This window comes from Clupea harengus, chromosome 10 (assembly GCF_900700415.2).
Source record: "Clupea harengus chromosome 10, Ch_v2.0.2, whole genome shotgun sequence".
NCBI lineage: Eukaryota > Metazoa > Chordata > Actinopteri > Clupeiformes > Clupeidae > Clupea > Clupea harengus.
The window spans coordinates 14,427,305-14,450,088 of NC_045161.1; the positions used below are offsets into that span (position 1 = coordinate 14,427,305).

General features: G+C 43.0%; 1 protein-coding gene across 3 annotated transcripts in view; it reads right to left on the bottom strand.

The window, feature by feature from the left end:
- Positions 1–662: 662 nt before the first annotated feature.
- Positions 663–22,784, bottom strand: part of LOC105898238 (adhesion G-protein coupled receptor D2) — a 46,574-nt gene continuing 24,452 nt past the window's right edge. Inside the window, exons 21-23 of one of the 3 annotated variants that reach the window (XM_031575476.2) lie at positions 12,197–12,238; positions 7,938–7,991; positions 663–4,714 (exon numbers count right to left, since the gene is read on the bottom strand). In XM_031575476.2, coding sequence (XP_031431336.2) covers positions 4,556–4,714; positions 7,938–7,991; positions 12,197–12,238 — 255 coding nt within the window. In that variant the 3' untranslated portion in view covers positions 663–4,555. Of the gene's footprint in view, positions 4,715–7,937; positions 7,992–12,166; positions 12,239–22,784 lie in introns of those variants that run through there. The other 2 variants (XM_031575477.2, XM_031575478.1) reach the window with 2 other exon arrangements.

Consider the following 22,784-nt stretch of genomic DNA (forward strand, 5'->3'; position numbering starts at 1 on the left):
CACACAAACACACACAATTACAAATGGCCAGAAGCAAATACATATGGCTGATACTATACTTCCATTTTTGCTTTCATCTTTGTCATTCTGGCCTACAGTTGTGTCATTCTAGAGGGTGAGGGTGATGGAGGAAGAAGAGAGAAGGGAGAGCTGGATAGAGAGAGAGTGAGAGAGAGCGAGAGAGATAGAGAGAGAGAGAGGGAGAGAGAGAGAGAGAGAGAAAGAGAGAGAGAGACAGAGAGAGAAAGAGAGCGCAGGGGCAAAAGAGAGGAACAGGAATGTAAACAAACAGAAAAGCAGTAACACATTGGGCGTACTGTTTATTTGGGTATTTACACGGCAAGCTACAATCAAGTTCTCAAAGCCCCTGACTCAGGAATGACATAACCCTGCTCTGGTCTCTCACATTTACTAAACATATGCCGGGTAACATAAAGCTCTGAGCACACGCGCACACACACACACAAACACACACGCACGCACGCACGCACGCACGCACGCACGCACGCACGCACGCACGCACGCACGCACGCACGCACGCACGCACGCACACACACACACACACACACACACACACTAGGCCCAAGGTCAAGTCCAGTTATTTGTCAGAGAAGTAGAGGGAGAATGAAGAGGTTTATGAAAACAGGGAGGGGGGGGGGGGGGCAGAGACAGACAGACAGAGAGGTGAGGGAGAATGTGTTTTGTATTGACTTAAGGGTCTTGTTTGGCTCAACCAGATGTAGTGTTCTTAGCCAATCATATCTGATCATGAAGACACTGAACACACACATAAAGAGACACACACACACACAGACACACAAACACAGGGCTGGGATGGAGTCAAATGTGATTTACATTTATTGCTGCAGTTCGTACTTTTTTTCATAATCATATTCATCAATTATGGCTCGTGATGTTATTTAATTATGAACATAATTCATCTGTACAGTAAATGTTCACCGAATTTATTGTATCAAAAGTTTTCAGTGCAAAATGCATTACTACATTATTTGTCTCAATATAAAATACTGAAGATGTTATACTGCATATATTTGATGATCAATACATTTTTATTTCTCATTTAGGACTGGTAATTATATTACTGCACCCGGGGCAGTAAAACAAGAAACCAATGACATTATTACTACATGTGTGAGGAGAGGGACAAGAATGAACACACAAAACACAAAATAATAACAACACTGACATGACTATTATACAGGAGCACATTCACACACACACACACAAGTCTTTTCCATTAGCCTGTCCAGTGAATGACAGCACACTTAAAAAAAAAGAAAAGATGACACAAAAACAAACACAAAAAAAACTAGACAGAAATCAATAGCTACAAATAATCAAATATAACCATCTTTTCACAGCCTGAGGTGATAATGGACTGTACATTCTCTAACCTTACAACATTTTATTATCAACCTACACTCGAAGTAAAACCACTTGGGCTGGAGTACCAGAGGATTGCTTTTGTATAGGCAGTGGCTTGGGTAAGGCACACTTTCTTTTGGGAGGGGGGGGCTATGTGTGAGGAGTGCAGAGCCTCCCAGATCATCCCAGGCAGGCGGATGCTGTAATCTCTCCTGGGTGTTTACGGAGAGCAGGAATCATATGCCATGTCAATGAATCACCGTAAACATGCGTGACAACTCCCTTACCACTGTACTGTGATCCCCCCCCCCCCCTTTTCCCCCTCCAGTACACTCTCAGATGGGGGTTTGGGTTTGGGGAGGATCTGGGTGTAATCTACAATTGCATGCAACACAGCAAAGCCCCTTCTATTTAGACACTCGAACCTCTTAATTGCATTCCCATGCGGAGGAACATGTGTTGAGACTCGGGGCCAGGGCTGGAGGCGAGAGGCCACGTGTACACTGTACAGCCCTGATGTGTAGGACGGCACGCTGCGTTCTGACATCTTGTGGGAGGACCCCCCAAAAAAAGAGGACATTTCAAGAGAGGCCTTATAAAATTATGGCTAGAATTGGTGGTATTTCAGCCTGACATTCCCTCTGAGTGTGAAACAAAAAGGTGAGCGTAGGTAAATTAAACAATGACAATAAGGTCCACATTCCGTCCAAGAAAAGCAAAAGAAAAATGGCCGGGCAAAAAATACAGTGGTAAGAAATGAGCAGAAACTTCTTGACAATTCAAGCACACATAGTTGCCACTTGACCTTCAACCTCTATGTTCAGCAGAGACATAGCTAATTCGATATGCTTCATAGAAAGTAAAATAGATTTTTCAGATCCAGGCCTACAGATCCGATCAATACGGCACAAAATAAAGATTGAACAATCACTTGTCCTTTCCGTTCATCACCGCCATCTCTTTTGTTGCTATTGGCTAATGCAGACGCCCTCTCCCTAAGGAGTTAAGGGAAAAATTGATCAAAGACGCCCATAACCGCGGTTGAGTCTTTTCCCCATTTTCTCCTCTTTCTTGCCGCGTTTAAAGAATGACTTGACCTTGTACATAACAGACACAGCAATCAGTTAGGAGCTGTGGAGCTGTTTATTGTGAAGTGAAAGCCATCTGTTTGCCACAATGCCAGGCCCTCACATGGACCTACAGATGCTGCCACTGACTGGGTTCTTGGGTCTCTCTCTCTCTCTCTCTCTCTCTCTTTCTATGTAGTTTCACAAATCCCTCAATGTTTTATAAGGACCCTCCACCCCCATACACACACACTTCCATTCCCCTCCAACCGACGTTGACGGTTCTTAAAAAATCGCCCTGGTATTAAAAACAAATATTCCATCATTGCGCGAGTTTGCATGGCATTACCGGCATGGCGCGTGTCTCGTCAGAATGATTAGTTACAGCACTTGTGCCGGAGAGTCTCGCAACGGCATCTGCATATAGCAGCGCTCGACTCCACACACACACACACACACACACACACACACACACAAACACACACACGTGCACAGTCTGGCCCTGACGCTCACACACCGGGGCCCACGCTCCGCTCAATCATGCCCCGGGCCCCAGCACGTTACTGCCGCCTCGGCCCCATTTGCATGCAGTTAGCGTGGGGATGAGAGGAGGTGCGATCGGCTGAGTAATGGGGTGGATAATACCCCCTGACGATCAATATTTCTGTGCGGTTTTTTTCTCTCTCTGTCACACACGCGGCCTTTCTCTTTTTTTCATTCTTCACTCCTCTCCTTCTTTCTGTAACCGGTTTCTGTGCTGCGCTTCACTAGCCTCTGGCTGATTGAGATACAGAAGTAAAAGAAAGCATTTAAAGCTGGTTATTTTTCCCCTTGGCTTGAGATGTTAATGAGTGAACTGTAAGGAGACTAAATGTTAGTATAACACACATGCATAAACTTGCATGAAGCTCATCTACACAAGCACATCCATATCCTCTGTGTACATACACTCATGAACATCACACACAATAACATACTCTCAAACACACACACACACACAGATGCAGTTAATACTCATATCATCACTTTGTAAGGATATTAGGCATTGTTCACACACACACACACACACACACACACACACACACACACACACACACACACACACACACACACATTTAGTAAAACCACATACAGAAAATGAACGACATCTAAGAGGGTGGTGAGGAAGGCTTTGGTCTTAGAGAGAGGAGTGACACAAGTGACACAACAGATACCATAAATGAATGAGGAAGAATATGGTTGAGTTGTCCCAGTTCCACCTGGTTTCATGCTGTGGCTGTCACTCATGTACATTTTCTTCCTCCTAAACTCCCATCTGGCTCTCTGGCTCTCTCTATCTCAGACACACACTCCCTCTCTCTCCTCTCTCCCTTCCTTCATCACTTTGAAGCGAGTCAATAATATGAGGGTCAGAAAACAAGATTGAAACGATTCACTCAGTGGGATCTGGAGAATGTTAGACTGTAACCGAGGGCTTGTCATGTTGGAGTTCACCCTCCCTGCCAATTGCTACTCCTGCCTCTGATCGTAATTCATGACAGATTTGCATCCAACACACACACACACACCATACAGACACATGCAGACATGCACACACACACACACACACACACACACATGCAGAATATACACAAAAGCCACCGCCGTCACAAACCAATCCATGTACTATCAACTTTCTGAAAATAATCACACATCTGTGATCTGGGCATGGCCTCAAGTTTGTTTCTGTTTTCTTGTAATCTAAAGCAGGAGGTTTGGAGGTGATGGTGTTCAAATCATTCACACATAGTTACGCTCCATGTTCCATATTACACATTCACTCTAACATAAAAGAAGGGCATCACGTCCGTGTTTAAAAGTAAAATTAAACATAAAAGATTTGTATGCATCATTGTTAACAGGACCCGACCAAAACAAGTTTTGAGTTCCTGCCTATTAACCTTTTGAAACACATGGGCTGTGGGTCTCCCCTTAAATTCTCTCCCCTCGTCTTCCCCCATCTCCCTTATAACCCACTCCCCCCTTTCCCACTCATCTTAGGGGGGCTGTCAGTGGGTGAGAGGGAAGCCTCTGGGGGGTGGGGGGGTGGAGGGGGGGCTAAGCTACTCACTCCGGCTGGTGTAGGTGGCGCTCTCCCCCTCCAGGCTGGTGCTGTCACAGTGGGAGGAGAGGGGCGCGCCCAGGCCCTGGGGCCCGGCGGCTGGGGAGCTGCCAGGCCGAGAGCTGGTGATGGAGCTGGACGGTCGGGAGCTGGCACAGTTCTGGAGGGAAAGGGCAGGAAGAGAGAGGGGGCACAGGGGCACTGCTGAATGGTGGGGTACCAAGAGATATATTATTTAGTAAAACAAATGTAAGTGAACTAAAGGCCTTAATCAATATTTTGTGTAACGATACATATTTGTATCAAAGATAAAAAAAGATCCTAGAGATTAGCCCCTAATAAAATTTATATTACTATAAAAATCTTGCAGATGGGCCTTCAAGTTCCTCCCGATATCTTTTTTTGTTTACACATCCCACCCACTCCCCAACCACTACCTCCTTTGTAAGGGCGGCATACTCTCAATATTACTTTGGGTATGCCGCCCTAAACAGTGGGAGTTTACCTGAGTGAGGAAACTGGTCTGCACATCTAGGTTGGGCAAAATTGGTTATTTTCTAAGTTCTACCACTGTTGATTGTAATGAGTCAAAGAAAGCACTCAGTTGATTCCGCAGCATCTCGTGCTCTCTTGTGACATTGTGACAGTAAGCCTAACATTCTCATTTCTGAGCTCATGACTTTTTATGTTTAAAATGAAACCACAAAATATGTAGTATTCAGTCATTGGGATTGGAGGAAAGATGCTAGTAACACATTTACACTCAAGCATCAAGGAGACCATATAAAGACATCAATGTAATGTTATTACATATAACGAATAATGCCATTCAAAACAATCCAACTCTAGTGTGTAACTGCACAGTCCTTTCAAAGAAGCCTTCACATGACCCCAACCCTTGAGAGTCACGCTGCAGCATCTCTGGAATACCTCCAGCAGTTCTGCCTTCTTCTGTTACATATGCCTGTCAAGCAGGAATTCCAAGCAGTGGTGACTGCTGGACAAACACCGCCCCATCACACAGGGTCCTGTTTTACGGCCCATGCAACCCAATGCAGATATTCAAGAAAAGACGCGTGCTGTGTACACACGGACAGACACCGACATATACACAAACACACGCATGCACTCCCACACACACACACACATCCTATATCTTGTCAAAACTTGAAATAGGATCAAAAAACTAATCCGCTTCCAATTTATATCTATATTTCAGGGCTGTCAAAGTGCGGACCTCCAGGTATTGAGAGGCCCTCGTTATTTATTTGAGTGGTGCAACTGACAGCTTTATTTCAGCAAAGCAATCTGCCCGTGTGTGTACACGTAGGAGGTCGCAGGGGTCAGGAGACAGTTGGTATCAAAGCAACCTGGAAACATTGGTCAGGATGGGGGTGGGGGTTGGGGGTGGAGGGGTGTAAATAACAATGTGTCAGTGGGGGTGTGTGTGTGGGGGGGCATGTGCATACACACGCACACACACACACAGCCTGGGGGTTTGAGCAAATGCTATGCTTAGCTGAGGAGAGTTTGGGTGGGGGGGTGGGGGGTTGGTCTGCCTTCAAAGGCATAAGAAAAAGATAACGACTATGTCAGCTTTATGGTAATCCGTTATTGACAAGATGGCTTTCATCTGAGAACAATTCTCATCTGAGCCTGAGACATGAGGTCCTGTGCTGATGGTCCTCCCTGTGTCAGCTTATTTGACAAATAAAACATCGCTGTACAGGGACCAGCATCAGTCTAATCAGGAGATGCTGAGTCAATTTCACGTCAGTAAGGACATGTTGTGTTTTCATTTAGGTGACAAAAGGGTGGGTACATTTCCTTTCTCACACAACGGCACACTTAAGGCCAGAGAGAGAGAGAGAGAGAGAGAGACAGAGAGAGAGAGAGAGGGAGGGAGAGACAGAGAAAAACAACAACTGCACAACCAAAGCCATCCACCACGGCTCTGCGGTTGTAAAGTGCAGCGATTGACACACACCACCCATTCTGACAGACATTCTGCACAGCGTGTTCTGCTGAGAGACACTGAGGTGAATGTGCCATAGCATCTCATCCAGATTTATGGGCCGAGGCAGCATTAGCTAAAAAACATCCGCTGCATGGGCAAACTCGGACGGCAACTTTCGAAAATTGGAAAATTGCCAGAAAGCACTAAAAATGGCCCACGCCAATGACAATATGGGCACGCAATATATCAGAGGGGGAGAAGGGGGGGGGGTGTACGCATGATGGCTTGGCTGGGTGGGTGGGTAGGACCAACGCCGCGAGCCCGGAGTCATTTTTTACAAGTCACAATCTTTACAGTGGCAGCCTGTCAGGGGGTCAAAGGGAAGAATGGGGCCGATATTCTAAAATCAATCTGCCTTTAGAAATTGTCTCATTCCGTTCTCAATGACCTGGTGGCACAGCGAGCGGACTGGGACAAACTGCTCTAACCCATAAAGCGTGACAACCCGGGAGGGAGTTAATGTGATCATTCATAAGGGACACACGTTACGAGTGGGGTGCGTGAGGGGTTGGGGGGGGGGGGGTTGGGGTTGGAGTGTTGAGATGCTGTGTGTGTATCAGATTGGTGCGGGGGGAAGGGTGTATGTGTGTGAGTGTATTCATGTTAGTGTGTGTATGTGTGTGTGTGTGTTTGTGCGTGCGTGTGTATGTGTGTACGTGTGTGTGTGTTTATGTATGTGTATGTATTTTTCTGTGTTGGTGTGATGTATGAGCTTGAATATGGGGGTTGTGTGTGTATATGTGTCTGTGTGTTTGTGTGTGTATGCATGTCGGGGTGTGACGTATGAGTGTTTGCATCGTGTGGCTGTGTGAGGGGGGCAATGGTGGGTTGGGGGGGGGGGGGGGGGTCATACGCCAAAGCAGGGGGTGTCGAGGGGCTATTAACTACTTTTAAAGTGCTTTGCAGGGGCTAAGTGATCGCGAGGAGCAGCAGTCAACGGTATAAATACTGGCCTGACAGTTTAATGTCAGGGGACAGCTCATCCCAGGATTAGAAACTTGTAACCCCTGCTGCTGCAGTTGACACTGCCGGGATTAAGGTGCTGCAGTCCTGTTTAAAGACGGGGTGCAGGAGGGGGAGGGGGTGGCGGGAAGAGCCGGGTCTGGAGGAAAATAACAAAGGTGTATATTTGATCTACAAGGGCAGCCCGTACAGACCGTCCACTAGACTGCTTAACAAAACCGCTCCATCTCACACACAGTCTCTCTCTCACACACACATTCACACCAAAAAACACATTACATGCTGTAGTCCAAACACATCATCACCACATTGCAATGTGTCAGGGTGAACTCTGCGAGACACCAAGATATACAAAAAAAAAAAAAATATATATATATACATGACAAGTCCACAAATAACTCACAGAGAAGTTAAGGGCCTTCCTTCTTTCCTTGATTCGGTTGACTGTGCTGCGGACCTGTGAGGGTGGGGGTGGGGGGGGGAGAAAAGGAACACTTAGCATCCTCTCGCGTTCCTGCATACATCTAACATCAAGCAAAGCATGACATTTAAAATAAAGAAGTGGAAATTGGGAAACAAAAAAAAGCCCACCTCCCCACCCACAACGTCTCCACACCCGTCATCCCAAATAGCTGTGGAGTCATCATGCGCCTCAAAAAAAGGGGTGAGGTGTGCGGTTCGTGCATGAAGTATATGTGTGTGTGTGTGTGCATGTGTGTGTGTGTGTGCGCGCGTGTGTGTGTGTGTGTGTGTGTGTGCGTGCGTGCGTGCGTGCGTGCGTGCGTGCGTGCGTGCGTGCGTGCGTGTGTGTGTTGGCGAAGCTGAAATGTTTCAGTTTGTCAAAGCTAATGGGAGCTGAAAGTGACACATAGGCCGGGCAAACTAAGGAGACTACTTTAAGCTATCATCTGTCACCCCACACCGAACCCCCAGAAATGAAGCTATTGAGAACAAGAGGGGGAGAGAGAGATAGTGAAAAAAAGACCGCCCTTGCAGAACAGATTGCATTGGTACCCCTGCTAAGGTAAAGCACTCAGCGCGTCGCTCTGCGCTTGTGTGGTGACAGACTATGGAGTCGCTTGGTCTCCCCAGGATCCATTTATAACCTGATAACACACTGAGAAGCATCTTCCTTCTTTTCACCACAGCAGGACAACATGAGGAGATGTCGCCATAAACGCACACCTTATTTTTAAGCTCAACAAATACAGCAAATGAGAGAGGAAATAATGCAGAAAGCCAACAAAGCTGTGGAAGAGAGAAAAACTGAGCATGTGTATTCGACACATACATTTAATAATATTCAATTCACATGAAACATGAAATCATAGGTTCCTCCACTCTTATTTGTCTTTAGATATGTACCTAAGAATGCTCCTCTAACTGGGGGTACCATGTAAATTTGTTTCAATTACAGAGAACTCTAACAAGAACTATTGTAGTGTTGGACTCCTTGGCTTACAAAACGTTGTGGTTTCTAATCTAAAAATGTGCATCTAAAGCACAAACGTACCAAAAATCACTGATGACATTTATATATAATCAAATCATAAAATTAAGTGAACATATTTTCACAGGGAAGAAATGAAGACATCGAAACTCTCCTAAGGAATCCTACATGAAAAAAATAGTTGTTTCTTTTCTCCAGGCCCTATATTTGTCTTCCTCACCCCTCCTGAACACCTGTCGGCGTACAGAGCCCAGACAGAGTCGGCACCCGGCCCGCACTGGCCCCTCCCCACATGTTAGCGAACATGCATTATGTCTCACAACATCATTAAGTGCTGTCGCCACCATAAATTATGCCACAGCGTGCAAATGTACACACAGGCGCGCGTAGAGGCGTGTTTTGCATAGACGCCGTTACTGTGGCAACATAATGAAGAGAGCCACGTGCGCTCTGACAGGGGAACGCGGAGTGGAGCGAGGTGTCAAAATAAATTCATAAATACATAAATGTTAAGCGGCTGGGTCGTACTTAACAAATGTGACTACACGCCGCTATCGCTTCATCCAAATGAAGGCTAAATGACACGCAGCGTTAAACTCATCCTAGCTAAGGAAATAAAGTGGGTGTTTTTTTTTAACCACAGACGCCGTTTTAAAAGGGTGTGTTGAGTGTTTCTTTGCTTTGCTCCACCATGCTCAAGGTTTTGGGGATGGGGATGCAATCTTGGCCTTCCCGTGCAAAGATGAAAACACGAAGAACATCATTTCCATATGAAAGCCTACACTTACACCTGCGGACATCCTTGGAATATGGACATGAGAACGGAGAAATGGTCATCAAAGCAGAAGATAAAGAGTTTGACCAGTGAGGTAGTCTAATTGAGACAATACATAATTAACTTCCCCTGTCTTGTAATTGTATAACAAATAATGGATTTACAAAAGACACAATTTCAAATACCTCACAAAAATAATTAGGGCTCTGTTTTGAATTGTTCAAAAACAGGTTAACCAAGTGTCCACTGAGTGTAATTAAATAAAGCAGTGTGCAAACACAAGGTTATGATATTCTATTCTTAATTAAGTGCACAAAAGTTTTCACTTTTTAAGAAATGGACATTGGTTCAAAAAGCCTCATCCATCATGTCATATAATATATGAGTACACTTCAGTGAGAATTTGTGTATAAAATACTGACTTTCTCAGGCCTTACAGTGGCTTTCACAAGTACTGATGAAACGAAACAGCCGTCTTATTTCCATGAATAGATACAGATAATGGAAACTTGAACTTGATCCTCCGGAGTTACATGGTGAGATCATTACACCTTCTCAAAAGACACTGGCACAAAGGGACTGTCTAACTCGTGTGTGTGTCTGTATGTGTGTGTGTATGTGTGAGAGAAAGAGTGAGCATGTGTGTGCGCGTGTGTGTGTGTGTGTGTGTGTGTGTGTTTTAAGATTGCTTTTATATGTGTTAATCAAACACAATGTGATGAATGAAATGGATATAATCCTCCCCGGAGATGAGGGGTGAGGTTTGCTTTAAATAAGATGAGACTGAGCAGAACTTCTCTCTTTGGCCTCTCTTTTCCGTTCCCTAATTATTTGATTTCAGTATGGTGAAACTTTGATCATCTGTACAGCTTCTTGCAATTTTTCTATTAAACAAGAATTTCCTTTCAGTGTCAGAGGGTGAAACTTGATCTGCTAGTGTTTTTTGTCACAACATAAACTACATTGGAAAAAAAAAAAACCAAGAGAAAAAAAAGAAAAGAAAAGTACTCTGCCCATGCGCTTGAAAAAAAGAAATCTTTAGATTATTACGTTTAAAATGATAAAAGCCTCTTTTGAAAAGCATAAAGTGTACATGCTCACAAATTGTGAAGACCCCCAGGTCAAGGAGAACCTGGAGTAGGAAAATGGATTCCCCAGCACTAAAACAGCGACTTAAGCAAGAATGCAGTCATGATTTATTTTACAATGCACAGGGGTCAGGTGTTGTGCCCTGGCTGTGTCTATCCTGCGCAGTGACTCAGGGACACCTCTTCACATTGCTTTTGTGGAGTGATGGTGAGAAAAGAAAACAAATGAAAGAAAAGTGGGGTGAAAAGAAGAAATCGGGTGAAAAAAAAATGTGAAGAACAGCGACACGGTGAACCGAACGTGACTGAGACGTGAGATGGAGAACCTATGGCAAAGAGGCATGGCATGCTGCTCTGTGTCCAGGATGTGTGTAACCTTGCTTAGTGCTCACAGCCGCATGCATAGCTTGGCCCTCTGTATGGTGGTGCCAATGCCAGTATAATCCTTCTGGGGTGCACATGTAGCTCATGAATGTTAAAGAAAACAAATATGTCATCTTAGTGATTAGTGGTTTACTCCACTCCTCAAACCTGACTCACAAATAAGGAAGGTCGTTCATAATACAACTAATACTGTTAACGCGGAGAAACACACAACACACATTATATATCTCGCATTGCCTCTGCTTGAATCCCATGTGAATTGCACACTTATTTAGGCAGCACCGGTTTACATTACATTAAAAGGAGGCCATTTTTTACTTTGACTGATTTTGTTCTCCGGTGATCCTCATCCATTAAAGCCTCTAAAAATTCACCATTTATTTTCCTCACTTCAAAACAGAATCTAAATGGTAATAACTAGCCATTTCAATATCATATATGCTCACTTTTTTTCCGCCATAGCAGCCCCACACATCTTTCCTCTGGCTATTTATTCTTTTCCTGAAGCGAGCGCTCAGCCCAGAGATGCTGCAGGGGGCCGGTGGAGCCCTAATGTCAGAATGTTAAATGGAGGACCATGAGTTTAAAAACTTAAAGAGGCAGTGAAATATTAGCCAATGTGGGTGAGGAATGACTAGCCCTTTATCCCAGGGTGTCAGAGCTTAATGGCGAGTCTGGATGCATATAAGTTAGCCCAAGCATGAAGGGCAGCAGGACGCTCAAGCAAGGAAGAGACGCTCTCTCTCTTTCTCTCTCTTGAGTGTGACTCCTCCATCCACCCCCCCCCCCCTCGCCTGTGCTCTCGCGCCCCCATTCTTTCTCTTTCGCTCCCTCGTTCGCTTGCCTGAGTCGCGGTGTGGGGCTGACGGTAGGGGGGGGGGGGGGTTGGGGGTGGGGTGGCGATCAGAAACTTGTCATTTCTCTCGTTCACTCACTCTGTCAGCCTTGAGTCAGTGGAGACTCACCTCTGTGTTGTAGACCCCATAGATCAGGAAGATGAAGAGACCCTACAAAGAGAGAAAGAGAGGGAGAGAGAGAGAAAGAAAGAGAGAAAGAAGAATGGAGATTAAAAGAAAGAAAATGTTTTCAGTGACTCAAAAGTGAGAAAGGAGTGCAAACAATCTTCCCAGAAAGAAAAAAAACAAAAAAACTGAAAAAAGTTCATTCTACACATCAGCAGTCTCTATACGACAATTCAACGTGACGTCACAACAACAAATAACTTACTTCCGGGTGGCTAACGTCGCCCCTGCCCATAGTAAACCTTAACAAACCAACAGGATTTTCCATGTAATTTAACCAGGCTACAAACACGTTTATTCATAATTGTGAATATGATAACAACACGTTTTATGAGTATGATCTTGTGAACTGAAAAAAGAGACGTTCCCGATGTCGTTGCTGTTGATATTTGTTAGCGAGTAACGGTCATATTGTAATGGTTTATTGTATCAAACTCGTAGTGACTGAGATCGCTACAATATCCAACTTAACGATGAACAATTTTCAGGACTGTTTGTAGCTTTCCAGCTATCTGTCTGGACACAAGAATGTTTCCATACAGATATTAATAAAGTACATATCTATCTATCTTATTGACAGTATTGAAAACTTTGTCATTGTATTGTAGATGAGCAGTTTTAAGGGTTTGTGCTCTCTTAGCAGATGTGGTTGGACTGGAGTTAGCTAACTCAGGTCCCAGGTGTTGTGATTGGGCAAAATCAGTGTGATCAGCAGGGTTTGGCCGACCTGCATTATAAAAAAAGATTAAGTAACCGTATCATAGCCAAGCCAGATCACGCCACTGTGTGTGGTTTGTTTATTTACAACAACGGGACTAGCATTCTCACGCTAGCAAGCTTGCACGATATGCTACCCAACGTTATGCTACCATTATGCTACCCAACAGCAACCCAACAAAAACGTTTTATAAATGACCTGTGAGAAAATGTCTTCCGCAAATCCGGTCATGAGTGGTTGGTTGCCAGCCTGTCCACAGTTTGGTACCGTTAGATGCAACGAGACCGCCCGGTAAACGTACTAAGGCTGGATCTGTGCTAGCGTTATCCACCTGTCTTAGTCTCTGTATCCAGATTTTCTGTTGGGTCGATTTAGATTTTACCGTGGGAAAACGGAAAAAAAGCCTAAACCTAATTCTTTACATTCCTTGGTACATCTGGTATTACAACCCCGAACACAACACGTCTTCGGCATGACGTTAATCGATTCGTAAATTAACTACTATTGTACTGTCCTTGTTGAGGTGTGATAACTTCAACTAGACAGCGAGCTAAACTCTCTTATATTCATAAAGATGAAGAATGTCTTGTATTCTTGTTTGCAGATTTATTCTTCAAATTGTACTGAATCCACGACAATAAATTCAAGTGATCAAAGGGTGAAAGAGTAAACTAGAACACAAAAAGCTAAATGTTGCAATTAGCCAAGTCACCTAGTTCCATGAAGTAAAGAAAGCACATGTTAAGCTAACTGTTAACATTTCCTAATAGCATCCACGTTTTAACATTGCCTTTTTTAGCATTATAACTACGTTTTTAAACAATGAAATGAACTTAGTTATAACAAGATACAGCGATGCCTCTGCTGGGGAATCAACCTGTAATAAGGAATCTCTCCGGTGTAATGACTGTCAGCCTGCCGTTTCTACATTATTCTGAACAATTTTACCTGCCTACTTCCTGCACGGCTCAAAATTACAACGTCAAAATCAAAGTCTGGATGAAACTGAAATTTTTACAAATTCGACCATTCAAAATAAATGCCTAGAGGCAGAACAACTATAAACTACTATGCTATGCTACTATACTAACAACTGTTGACAGGATGACAGTTAGCCACCCGGAAGTACCTTGGCAACCTTTGTTTACAAACATTCTGATTAGGTCTATTCAGTGAAAACTCTCACACACGCACGCCTGCACGCACACACACACACCAGTGTTAATTTCGTTGACGAAAACTATGACGAAAAATATTCGTTAACGACCTTTTTCCCGTGACTAAAACGAGACTAAGACGTGACGAAAACGGATCTTTATAAATAAAAACTATGACTAAATCTATTTTAACTTTCGTTGACGAGACGAGACGAGACGAAAATGTTGGTGGTTGACTAAGTCACAATTTTTTATTTTTTTCTAAACTTGTATGCACATCATTGGTTGAATGTTGCCCGGTCCTGTATCTATCCCTCCTCCACTCCCTGAGATGGCCAGACATGCAAGTGACGCCCTATGGCTTAACGTTACGATGGCTGAAGTTCAAGCACTCGGTACTGGAAGACAAATAAGAATAGATATCCGGACAGTCTTAAATTATAACTTGACAGAAAATAAAACACAATGCACCGCAATAACCGGAGAGAAACCGTGTGGCTTCAAAATAGATGGGAAGAACACAACAAGAGGCACCTGAAAGCGCACAAGACAACCCTGCCATTTATGCCAAGGTATATTAGCTAGTAACTGTCAATGATAATTAGCTAATGTTAACTAGTTATTCGAATATATTAGCCAACGTTAAGTTAACTTCAAAGGGGCAGTCGAGTGTATAGGTTGTGTCAGCTTGGATAACTAGCTAGTCATTTTCGATTGAAACCTCCCGTTTGGCTTGGCAAATGAGTTCCAAAACGTTTAGCTAGCTAACGTTGGCTAACTATGAGGTAGCATAGCTAAGTTATACTAGCTATCGATAACTAGCTAGTAAACACATTGCAGAATGGACTATAGGACAGGCCACGCATGACATTAATCAAGAAAAAATAAATGAATATGTGATTGGTTTACATATCCTTGTCTATTTATGCAATTGTTATTAGCACTACTTTCAACTCTCAAACTACCCGTCTAGCTAAATACTGTATGTTGGTTATCAGATTGCACAGCAATTCATATGGAGGATATGTGGTTGATTTAACTAAGGCCAGGTAGGCATAGTAGTTGTATTGTGTTATCAGATCATTTGAATCTTCAAAATCTAGACTTGATATTCTCTTATATTTTAATGATAATACTGTTAATTAAGTATTGCCTTAAAATTATTATTTACATTGAATTCATTGGAATTCAGCTGTAGGCATAGGAGATCTGTATCTTAGAGACTAATTGCATCCACAGTTTAAGTACTGCAAGCTTGACTATTATGCAGTTGTAGACACAACACAAGGGGTCCCCGGGCCTGAGAAGGGATGGAAAGGAGTTTAATGTGACTATAAGATGGACTTAATTTTTAGTTTAATGTGACTAAAACTAGACTAAAATGTAATGAGACTTCGTCGACTAAAACTAGACTAAAATGTTCTGAGTTTTCGTCGACGAAAACTAGACTAAAACTAAGCAGGATAAAAATGACTAATAGTGACTAAAACTAATATGCATTTTCGTCTAAAGACTAAGACTAAGACTAAATCCAAAATAGCTGCCAAAATTAACACTGACACACACACACACACACACACACACGAACACTAACACACACACACACACGAACACACACACACAGAACACAAACAGCCCCACTTCTGCAGCCCTTGTTTGAAAAAGGAAAGTGAGCGGCTCCAGATCACATGTGAAGACTGAAGTACCCCAGCTGAAGCGCCTCGCACCCAGGCACACTGCTCATCCTCCAAACCCAATCAAAGGTCTCAACCGTCCCAAGGTCTCCCACAGTCTTTCATGCCGCACAAATAGTTCAGGTTGGAGGGCCCTCTTCCGAAGTTTGTTTTCCTATGTAGACTGAGGACATGTAGGTGGAGAACAAACCGAGTGGGAGACTGCTAATCGAGATTAATCCGAAAAAAGGGAGAAAAAAGAAAGACACAGAAGAATGGAGGGTGCAGATGGATAAAGAAAGACATTTCAGCCGAGCAAAACACTGTGGCCAGCGCCGGGGGAGAGTTAGAATGGGATGCCCTTGGATGCACAAAAGGGTACACATCTGATGGCAAAAAAGGTAGCCATTTTCCATTATTCCTCATTGTTGTCATTATTGAGTGTACAAGCTGAGCATTCACCCTGATCAGTAATGGTAATTCTGTCCATTCTTAAGACTTACAGTAAGGACAGGGCACAAAAGACAGCTTCGGAGCGAAGCTCTGAGTACTCGTAAGACGAAAAAAAAAAAAAAAAAAAACACAACTAACTTTTTGTCTGTGCTGAGCAATTCAACTCAAAGCCAAAGTTCCACACATTGACATGTAGGCCACACGACGGGCACCATGGAAACTGGAAAGTGTGCATGATCTCGCCTAGTTAGGAGGGATATTTTTTTTCTGTTCATTTCAATTCATATCGCTCAGCTGTGATGGCAACTTTGATGGGAGTGACACGACTCGCGCCATCCATCAAGCAAGAGTTTGGAACATCCAATTTGCCAGCGCGAAATCTCGATGCATCACCATTGACAACATGATTTGGTGGCCTAGTCAGGGTGTCAGACAGCGCTTCTGGAGATGGCATCTCTCCCCCCTGCATCTGCCAAACTCCTCCGATCCCTCAGGGCGTCCCTGGAGACCGGCCTGCTGCTGCTGCTGCTGCTGCTGCTGCGAGGGACTGTGTCAGTGCGCGTCCCATTTATCACCGAATGACACAAAACAAAAAAGTACCTGACCCTTGTAACAACACAATACAACTCAAGTACTGTGAAAGGAAAGGGCTTTATGGTGGGTGAGGTTGTAGAAGTTCCTAATATTGTCATTTCTTTAGCTACATCAGAGGGTGATAACATTTTTATGTAAGTGTGGCGGGGATCGTTGTTGCTGTCTGAGAGGTGCTCTGTGGCAAAAAAAGCTGGTAACTTACAATTGGTATCAATACCCAGAGACAGTGGGTGGTAATTTGCAATATATAACCCATTGTTTTGCATTAGATTTGCAATTTCCTACTTAGTGCCTCAAATTAATTATCATGTTTTTGATCATCTCTCTCATTTGTAATTAATCTTTTGTTCTGTAGTGAACAAAGTGGGAAAACATGTCTCGTACATTAGGAAAAATGATCAATTAGAATATAATTGAGTTAAAAATAAATTGTACCAAAAACAATGATGATGGGTTGTTTAAAATGTTAATTCATTAATTTTTCAGTTAAAAACAAACATATAAAAATGGAGCATATTATTTAAATGCACTGTGTGTTTCTCTGAGCAGACTATTCTTTCTTTTGAACTCCAACTCAAAAATGGTAGAAATTTATGCAACGGAATCGGCACAGCTGCTTTCAAAGTATTGCTATACATCAAACAAAGTGCATAAATTAATTACGGCGTCAACTAATTAGGAAACAATTGTATGTTTAAAAAGTTAAAGCCGGTAAACATTGCGTTCCACAAACATACCCCACCCTGGAGAACACAATGTGTTGCAGCGGAGCTGAGAAATCCTATTCATTAAAATAAACAGAAGCCAGTGCGCCAGAAAAACAGGCAGCCAGTGGCAACATATTACCCTTCATAAACCCAAATAGATGAGGTCAAAAAAGATTCAGACCATAAATTCAAAAGGATATTATTAGCAGCAATAAATAAACACTATTTTAAAATCATTTTAAAAACTTCCTTAAAAATTCTACAAACTTCACAACAAGGAGCACTGAGCACAGCAACAAAGACAGATGTACAATGTTTTTTGAGTCTTTCACAAATATGATATTATTGTAGAAGAAATAAAACCAAAAGTACAATAAAGCTTTTTTTTTTTAGCAGAGACAACTCAAGCATGTCCGCCCTCCCTCCTCACCCCTTGCCTTCAATGTTGAGGCCAGATAAATTCTTTTCAAATTTGAGTCCATATATCAGGGCAGCATTTACTGCTACCCCTCACGATTGAGAGTGAATGCGTTGTACACTACAATGAATAAGGGCCCTAGGTCCTCATTACCTTGTGACAAGATCCAGAAATTCGCTTTGCTTTTCATTTAGGACCTTCTTGGCCCCCGTTTATGGATGTGTTCCCTCATGCTTTTACTTACTATGCCTGCTCTAACCCCCGAGCTCTAGATAATAAATGATTATAAATTTTCACAGATGACCACATCCTCTTTCCTTTACCCTGCTTCTCGCCACCCCATCCTCCGCCCTTAATGCGCAAAGTTAGACAGCCTGCAGGTAAAAATCCTCACAAACCTTTTTATTTATGACGTTGTCCTTGGTTACAGAAATTTCAATGTACTGAAATGAAAACTATGATTAAGGGGACACAGAGTGTAGGCATGGCGAGGAGGCAACAGCGGGGGCTTGCGGTCTATTTTTGCCGGGTGTGTATATATCGCTCCCTGACACCAGCCCTGCGCCAAATGGACCTGACCAGATGGGTGACAGGGATGGAGGGTTATGCCTGGGTGCAGAGGAGAGAAGCATGTCCATTTATTTGCGTGTCTCTGTCGGTTTGTCTGTCTGCCTGTGAATACCTACAGTTCTGTTTTGAGTTTTGATTTTCATGATATGCTTCTTTCCCTTTGTCACTTCTGAAGAAGTAGCCCATCTTTTCAATTCTGGTTCCCATGCTGTGTATTTACATATCTTACTTTGCCAGTTTAGTGGCCATCTCACTATTTGATTCAGTATGATGCGCTACATCATACTTCCCTATTATGAAAGAGGGTTGCTGAAGAGTATAATAACAACAGACCTGCCCTTCAGTTTACTCAGCTCTTAATAGCTCAGTATGTTGATTTGGATGACATCACTTGAGTCACTGGGTGCCTGCACTTGTGACAGTAATTTCAAACAGACGTTGAAGGTTAGGTTAAGAGTGTAACACACACACACGCACGCACACACACACATCACCATTAACCAGATAACTAGAAGCATCTGTAATCTAAAACAGGGCCTGTTTACTCCTAGTATGTGTAAGCATGTGCGTGTCTATGAATGAGTGAGTGAAAATGTCACTATCCAGTCCAGTTCTTATACATCAGGTTTTGTCTTATAAAAACAAACATGGCACACTTATCCCATAGATGGAAGCAGATCTGTTGCAAACATGCAACTGTCTGCACAAATGATTCTTCTGACAAAATTCGTTGACACATTGGTGCAATTGGTACCAGTGAAAATGATACCATCTTTGAAATGTAACACTGAACAAACATTTGCTTTGACCTCCTGTGAGGTCTAAATGCAAAGGATGTGATCCCAGGATATGAACCCAACAAAGGAAATCATCTGTGGAGAAAAATACTACTGTAATTCACTGCCATCTTAATTCCTTATATGTTCAAGGGACACTGAAGTTTTAGTAATGGCGATAAGATGCACTGTGACTCTCATGAATTTTGATATCAACACAAACATATATTACAATTTAATGTTTGTAAATGATTAAGAAATACAATATTTTACATATTTCAGTACTGCTTGTACTGCTTTGTTTAATAATCAATAAAGTGACAGGAGAGGCCAATAAAACGGCTCGTTTTCTCCCCACTATAGTTGTTAAAATACTGTGAATAAAAGCAGGAAGGGCTTGGAGAGATGGATGTTCAAGTCTACAACTAGAAATATTTTCTATCTGAGTCTTGGGAGCATAATAAACATAATAAAAATGCACTGTTTACAATGCAGTTGTGCTATCAAAAGGATTTTCAAGGTCACAAAATTTGTAAAGTGTTTCCTTTGTGTTTGCGAGTGCATATTTGTATGTGTGTGTGTGTGTGTGTGTGCCTGTGTATTTCTGTGTGTGTGTGTGCTTGAGCTTGTCTGTATGTGTGTGCGTGTGCGTGTGCGTGTGCGTGTGCGTGTGTGTGCGTGCGTGTACGTTAGTGCTTTTGCGCCTCTGTGAGTAGGCTTAAAAGCATGTTTCACATCAATAGCTCAATGCCAACAAAGACACAGAAGTGAAACAAACTGAAAGTTTCTCCCACAATCACATTACACCAAGCGCCGGCCTGAATCAATCCAGATCGAGCAGAGTAGTGCAGTGCAGAGCAGAGCAGGGAGAGATCTCTTTGGTCTGGGTGTGGGAGTAAGTAGCAAGGCAGGCATAAGGCAGAAGACATATGGTAGTAATTATGGAAATAAGAGACAAAGAGGTTAAAATGCCCACGTTTGGGGAGGAGGAAAAAAAAGTTCACACTTTTTCTAAGAGACCTGCTAATGTCTCTGACCCTTCCACATGAAAACAGTTTAATTAACTTGTATACACAACTTTCACTTTAACCGCTCACAGCCCTTCAAATAAATCTGGATGTCAGTTTCAGCCCCTTGGTTGATGCATCCCAGGACCCTCAAATTATATCAAAATCTGTAACGGGTCCAGCTGGTTATACTGCAGAACCTCTGTTAGAACCCAAGGCAAGCTCGCTTCGCCAGGAATGCTTTCCCAAAAAATCACACACGGCTCCAGAAACCATTCCAGATGAACCCTGGGTGGAACATAATTCAATATCTAGAAGTTGCAGTCATAAAGAGTCAATCGCAACTCAATCAAAAGGGGAAAGGGAAAGCAAATGAGTTATCAGAGGTTGGACTCATGGGTGATAAATAGCATCATGTCCAGACACTGACACGGCACTCACAGACCCGCCGTCTTGGACTCTAGTCGGGACATTTAATACTCGCCAACAGCTAAACTTGGCGTAAAAAACGATATGAAAATGCAGGTGTCTGTTGAGATACAAACTGGCAAATGTGCCTTCACCCTCGTGGAAACCTTTGCCAAATCACTCTTCTGGCGACGTAATGGAAATTATACACTAATTTGATTTCGTTTTTAGGCTGGGAGCCATATCAAATATGCCGTCACAATTTGTAACAGTTGCCATTACAATTATAGCACCAAACATAACATCATTGTTTAGTTTTAGTCTATCAACACAATGCCAGTTGGAGCAATGGGGCAGACATCCAACAATCCAGACTTAAAATGTCATACTTACAGTTGAGGCTTCCTTACACCACAGACTAGTGTTTAAATAAATCATTTTCTAACACAATGAAAGGCTGACTTACAAACATACACACGCACACACACACACACACACACACACACACACACACACAAACAAAGTAGAGACTTTCGGTCTTTGAGATTGGCTTGGAACACCATAACCTGTACTCACATGCATACTGTACACAGGATACAAATGGCCAGAGGCACATAGATGGAACAGTATCTGTGTGGGAATACACAAGTGCATTTGTCTGTGTATGAGTGCTCACATAGTGTTTGTGTGTGTGTGTGTGTACGAGTGCTCACATAGTGTGTGTGTGTGTGTGTGTGTGTATGAGTGCTCACATAGTGTGTGTGTGTGTGGGGGGGGGGGGAGTAGTGTTTGTCTGAGACTTCATTTGTTTATATGTGTTTATGCATGAATGCATATTTGTGCATGCATGCCTAAGTGTGTGTCTACAACATATGTATGTGCATGTGTGCATGTCTTGTGTGTGAGAGCATGTTTCCGTGTTTGTGAGTGTGAGTGTGTGTATGTGTGTGTGTGTGTGTGTGTGTGTGTGTGTGTGTGCCTAGGCCTGTGTGCAGAGACATACCTATGGGCCACCCAGTCCTCAGTCAGAGGGTTGCTACACATCGGGCCAGCCCCGCTTGTGATCAGTCAGAGGCGGAGCGAGAGTTATTAGGTTAGCCCTGAAACCCCTACTTAATATAGGGGCCAGCAGTGATAGCTAACAGAGCCTGGCAGAGGTGACAGCTTTTGGACCTGCATGAGGAAATCCAATTGAAAAGCAGCCAAGAGGAACAACAAGCGCGAAACAGATGTTCCCCGCTACCACAGGCGCAACGGTGTATACAATGGCAACGAACACAAAAAGGAAAAAAGAAGTCCACAAATTTGACAAATATGAAAAAAATATAAACAAATTACATCCTATGGTCACTGCCTTTATATGCAGTAACAGTTTATGAAAAGTCCATGTGTTTTATTATATGAACGTATAATTTGTTTCTAAAAGATACTGGTTCTGTATAGTATAATATCTAAGTGAAGATAAAAAAGACAGTGTGCAGAAAATTATACTTTATAAAGCAGACTGTCAAACAATGTGAGGGGACTAAATTCAATTCAAGCAAAATTAAGCATTTTAGATAGTGTGCTCTCGTTCAAGACTTTTTCCCCCCATTCAAATTCTACATAATTCTATGAAAACACAGTCAAGTATAAAATGTAATCTTCCACTGCTGTCAAAGACTTTCTACTGATACTGCCTTTTTGTCAATGTTTCCCTAAACTCTGGATTCATTTGTACAGATATCCTAAGTAGCAGAGGTGACACACAGCAGTCCCACACAGAGCACTTCCCCTCAGCTATGATGGCTGCTCCTGATCAGGGCTGAGGAGTGTGAGCAGAACTGCAGCTCCAGCACCAGCTGCTACGGCCCGGCTCTCCAGGCTCTGGGAGTCTGCACTTTTTCCCTGCATCAGTGGAAACTATGTAATTAGTATATGCCAGAAGATTGGCGGAAGGGTCTCATGGATTTTGACAAGGGGCCACTCAGAAATGTGTGCTGGATACCTAAGTATTTTTAATTAAACAGGTTTTTGGCACATCCACTACATTTCCCTCCCCAGTTCAAAG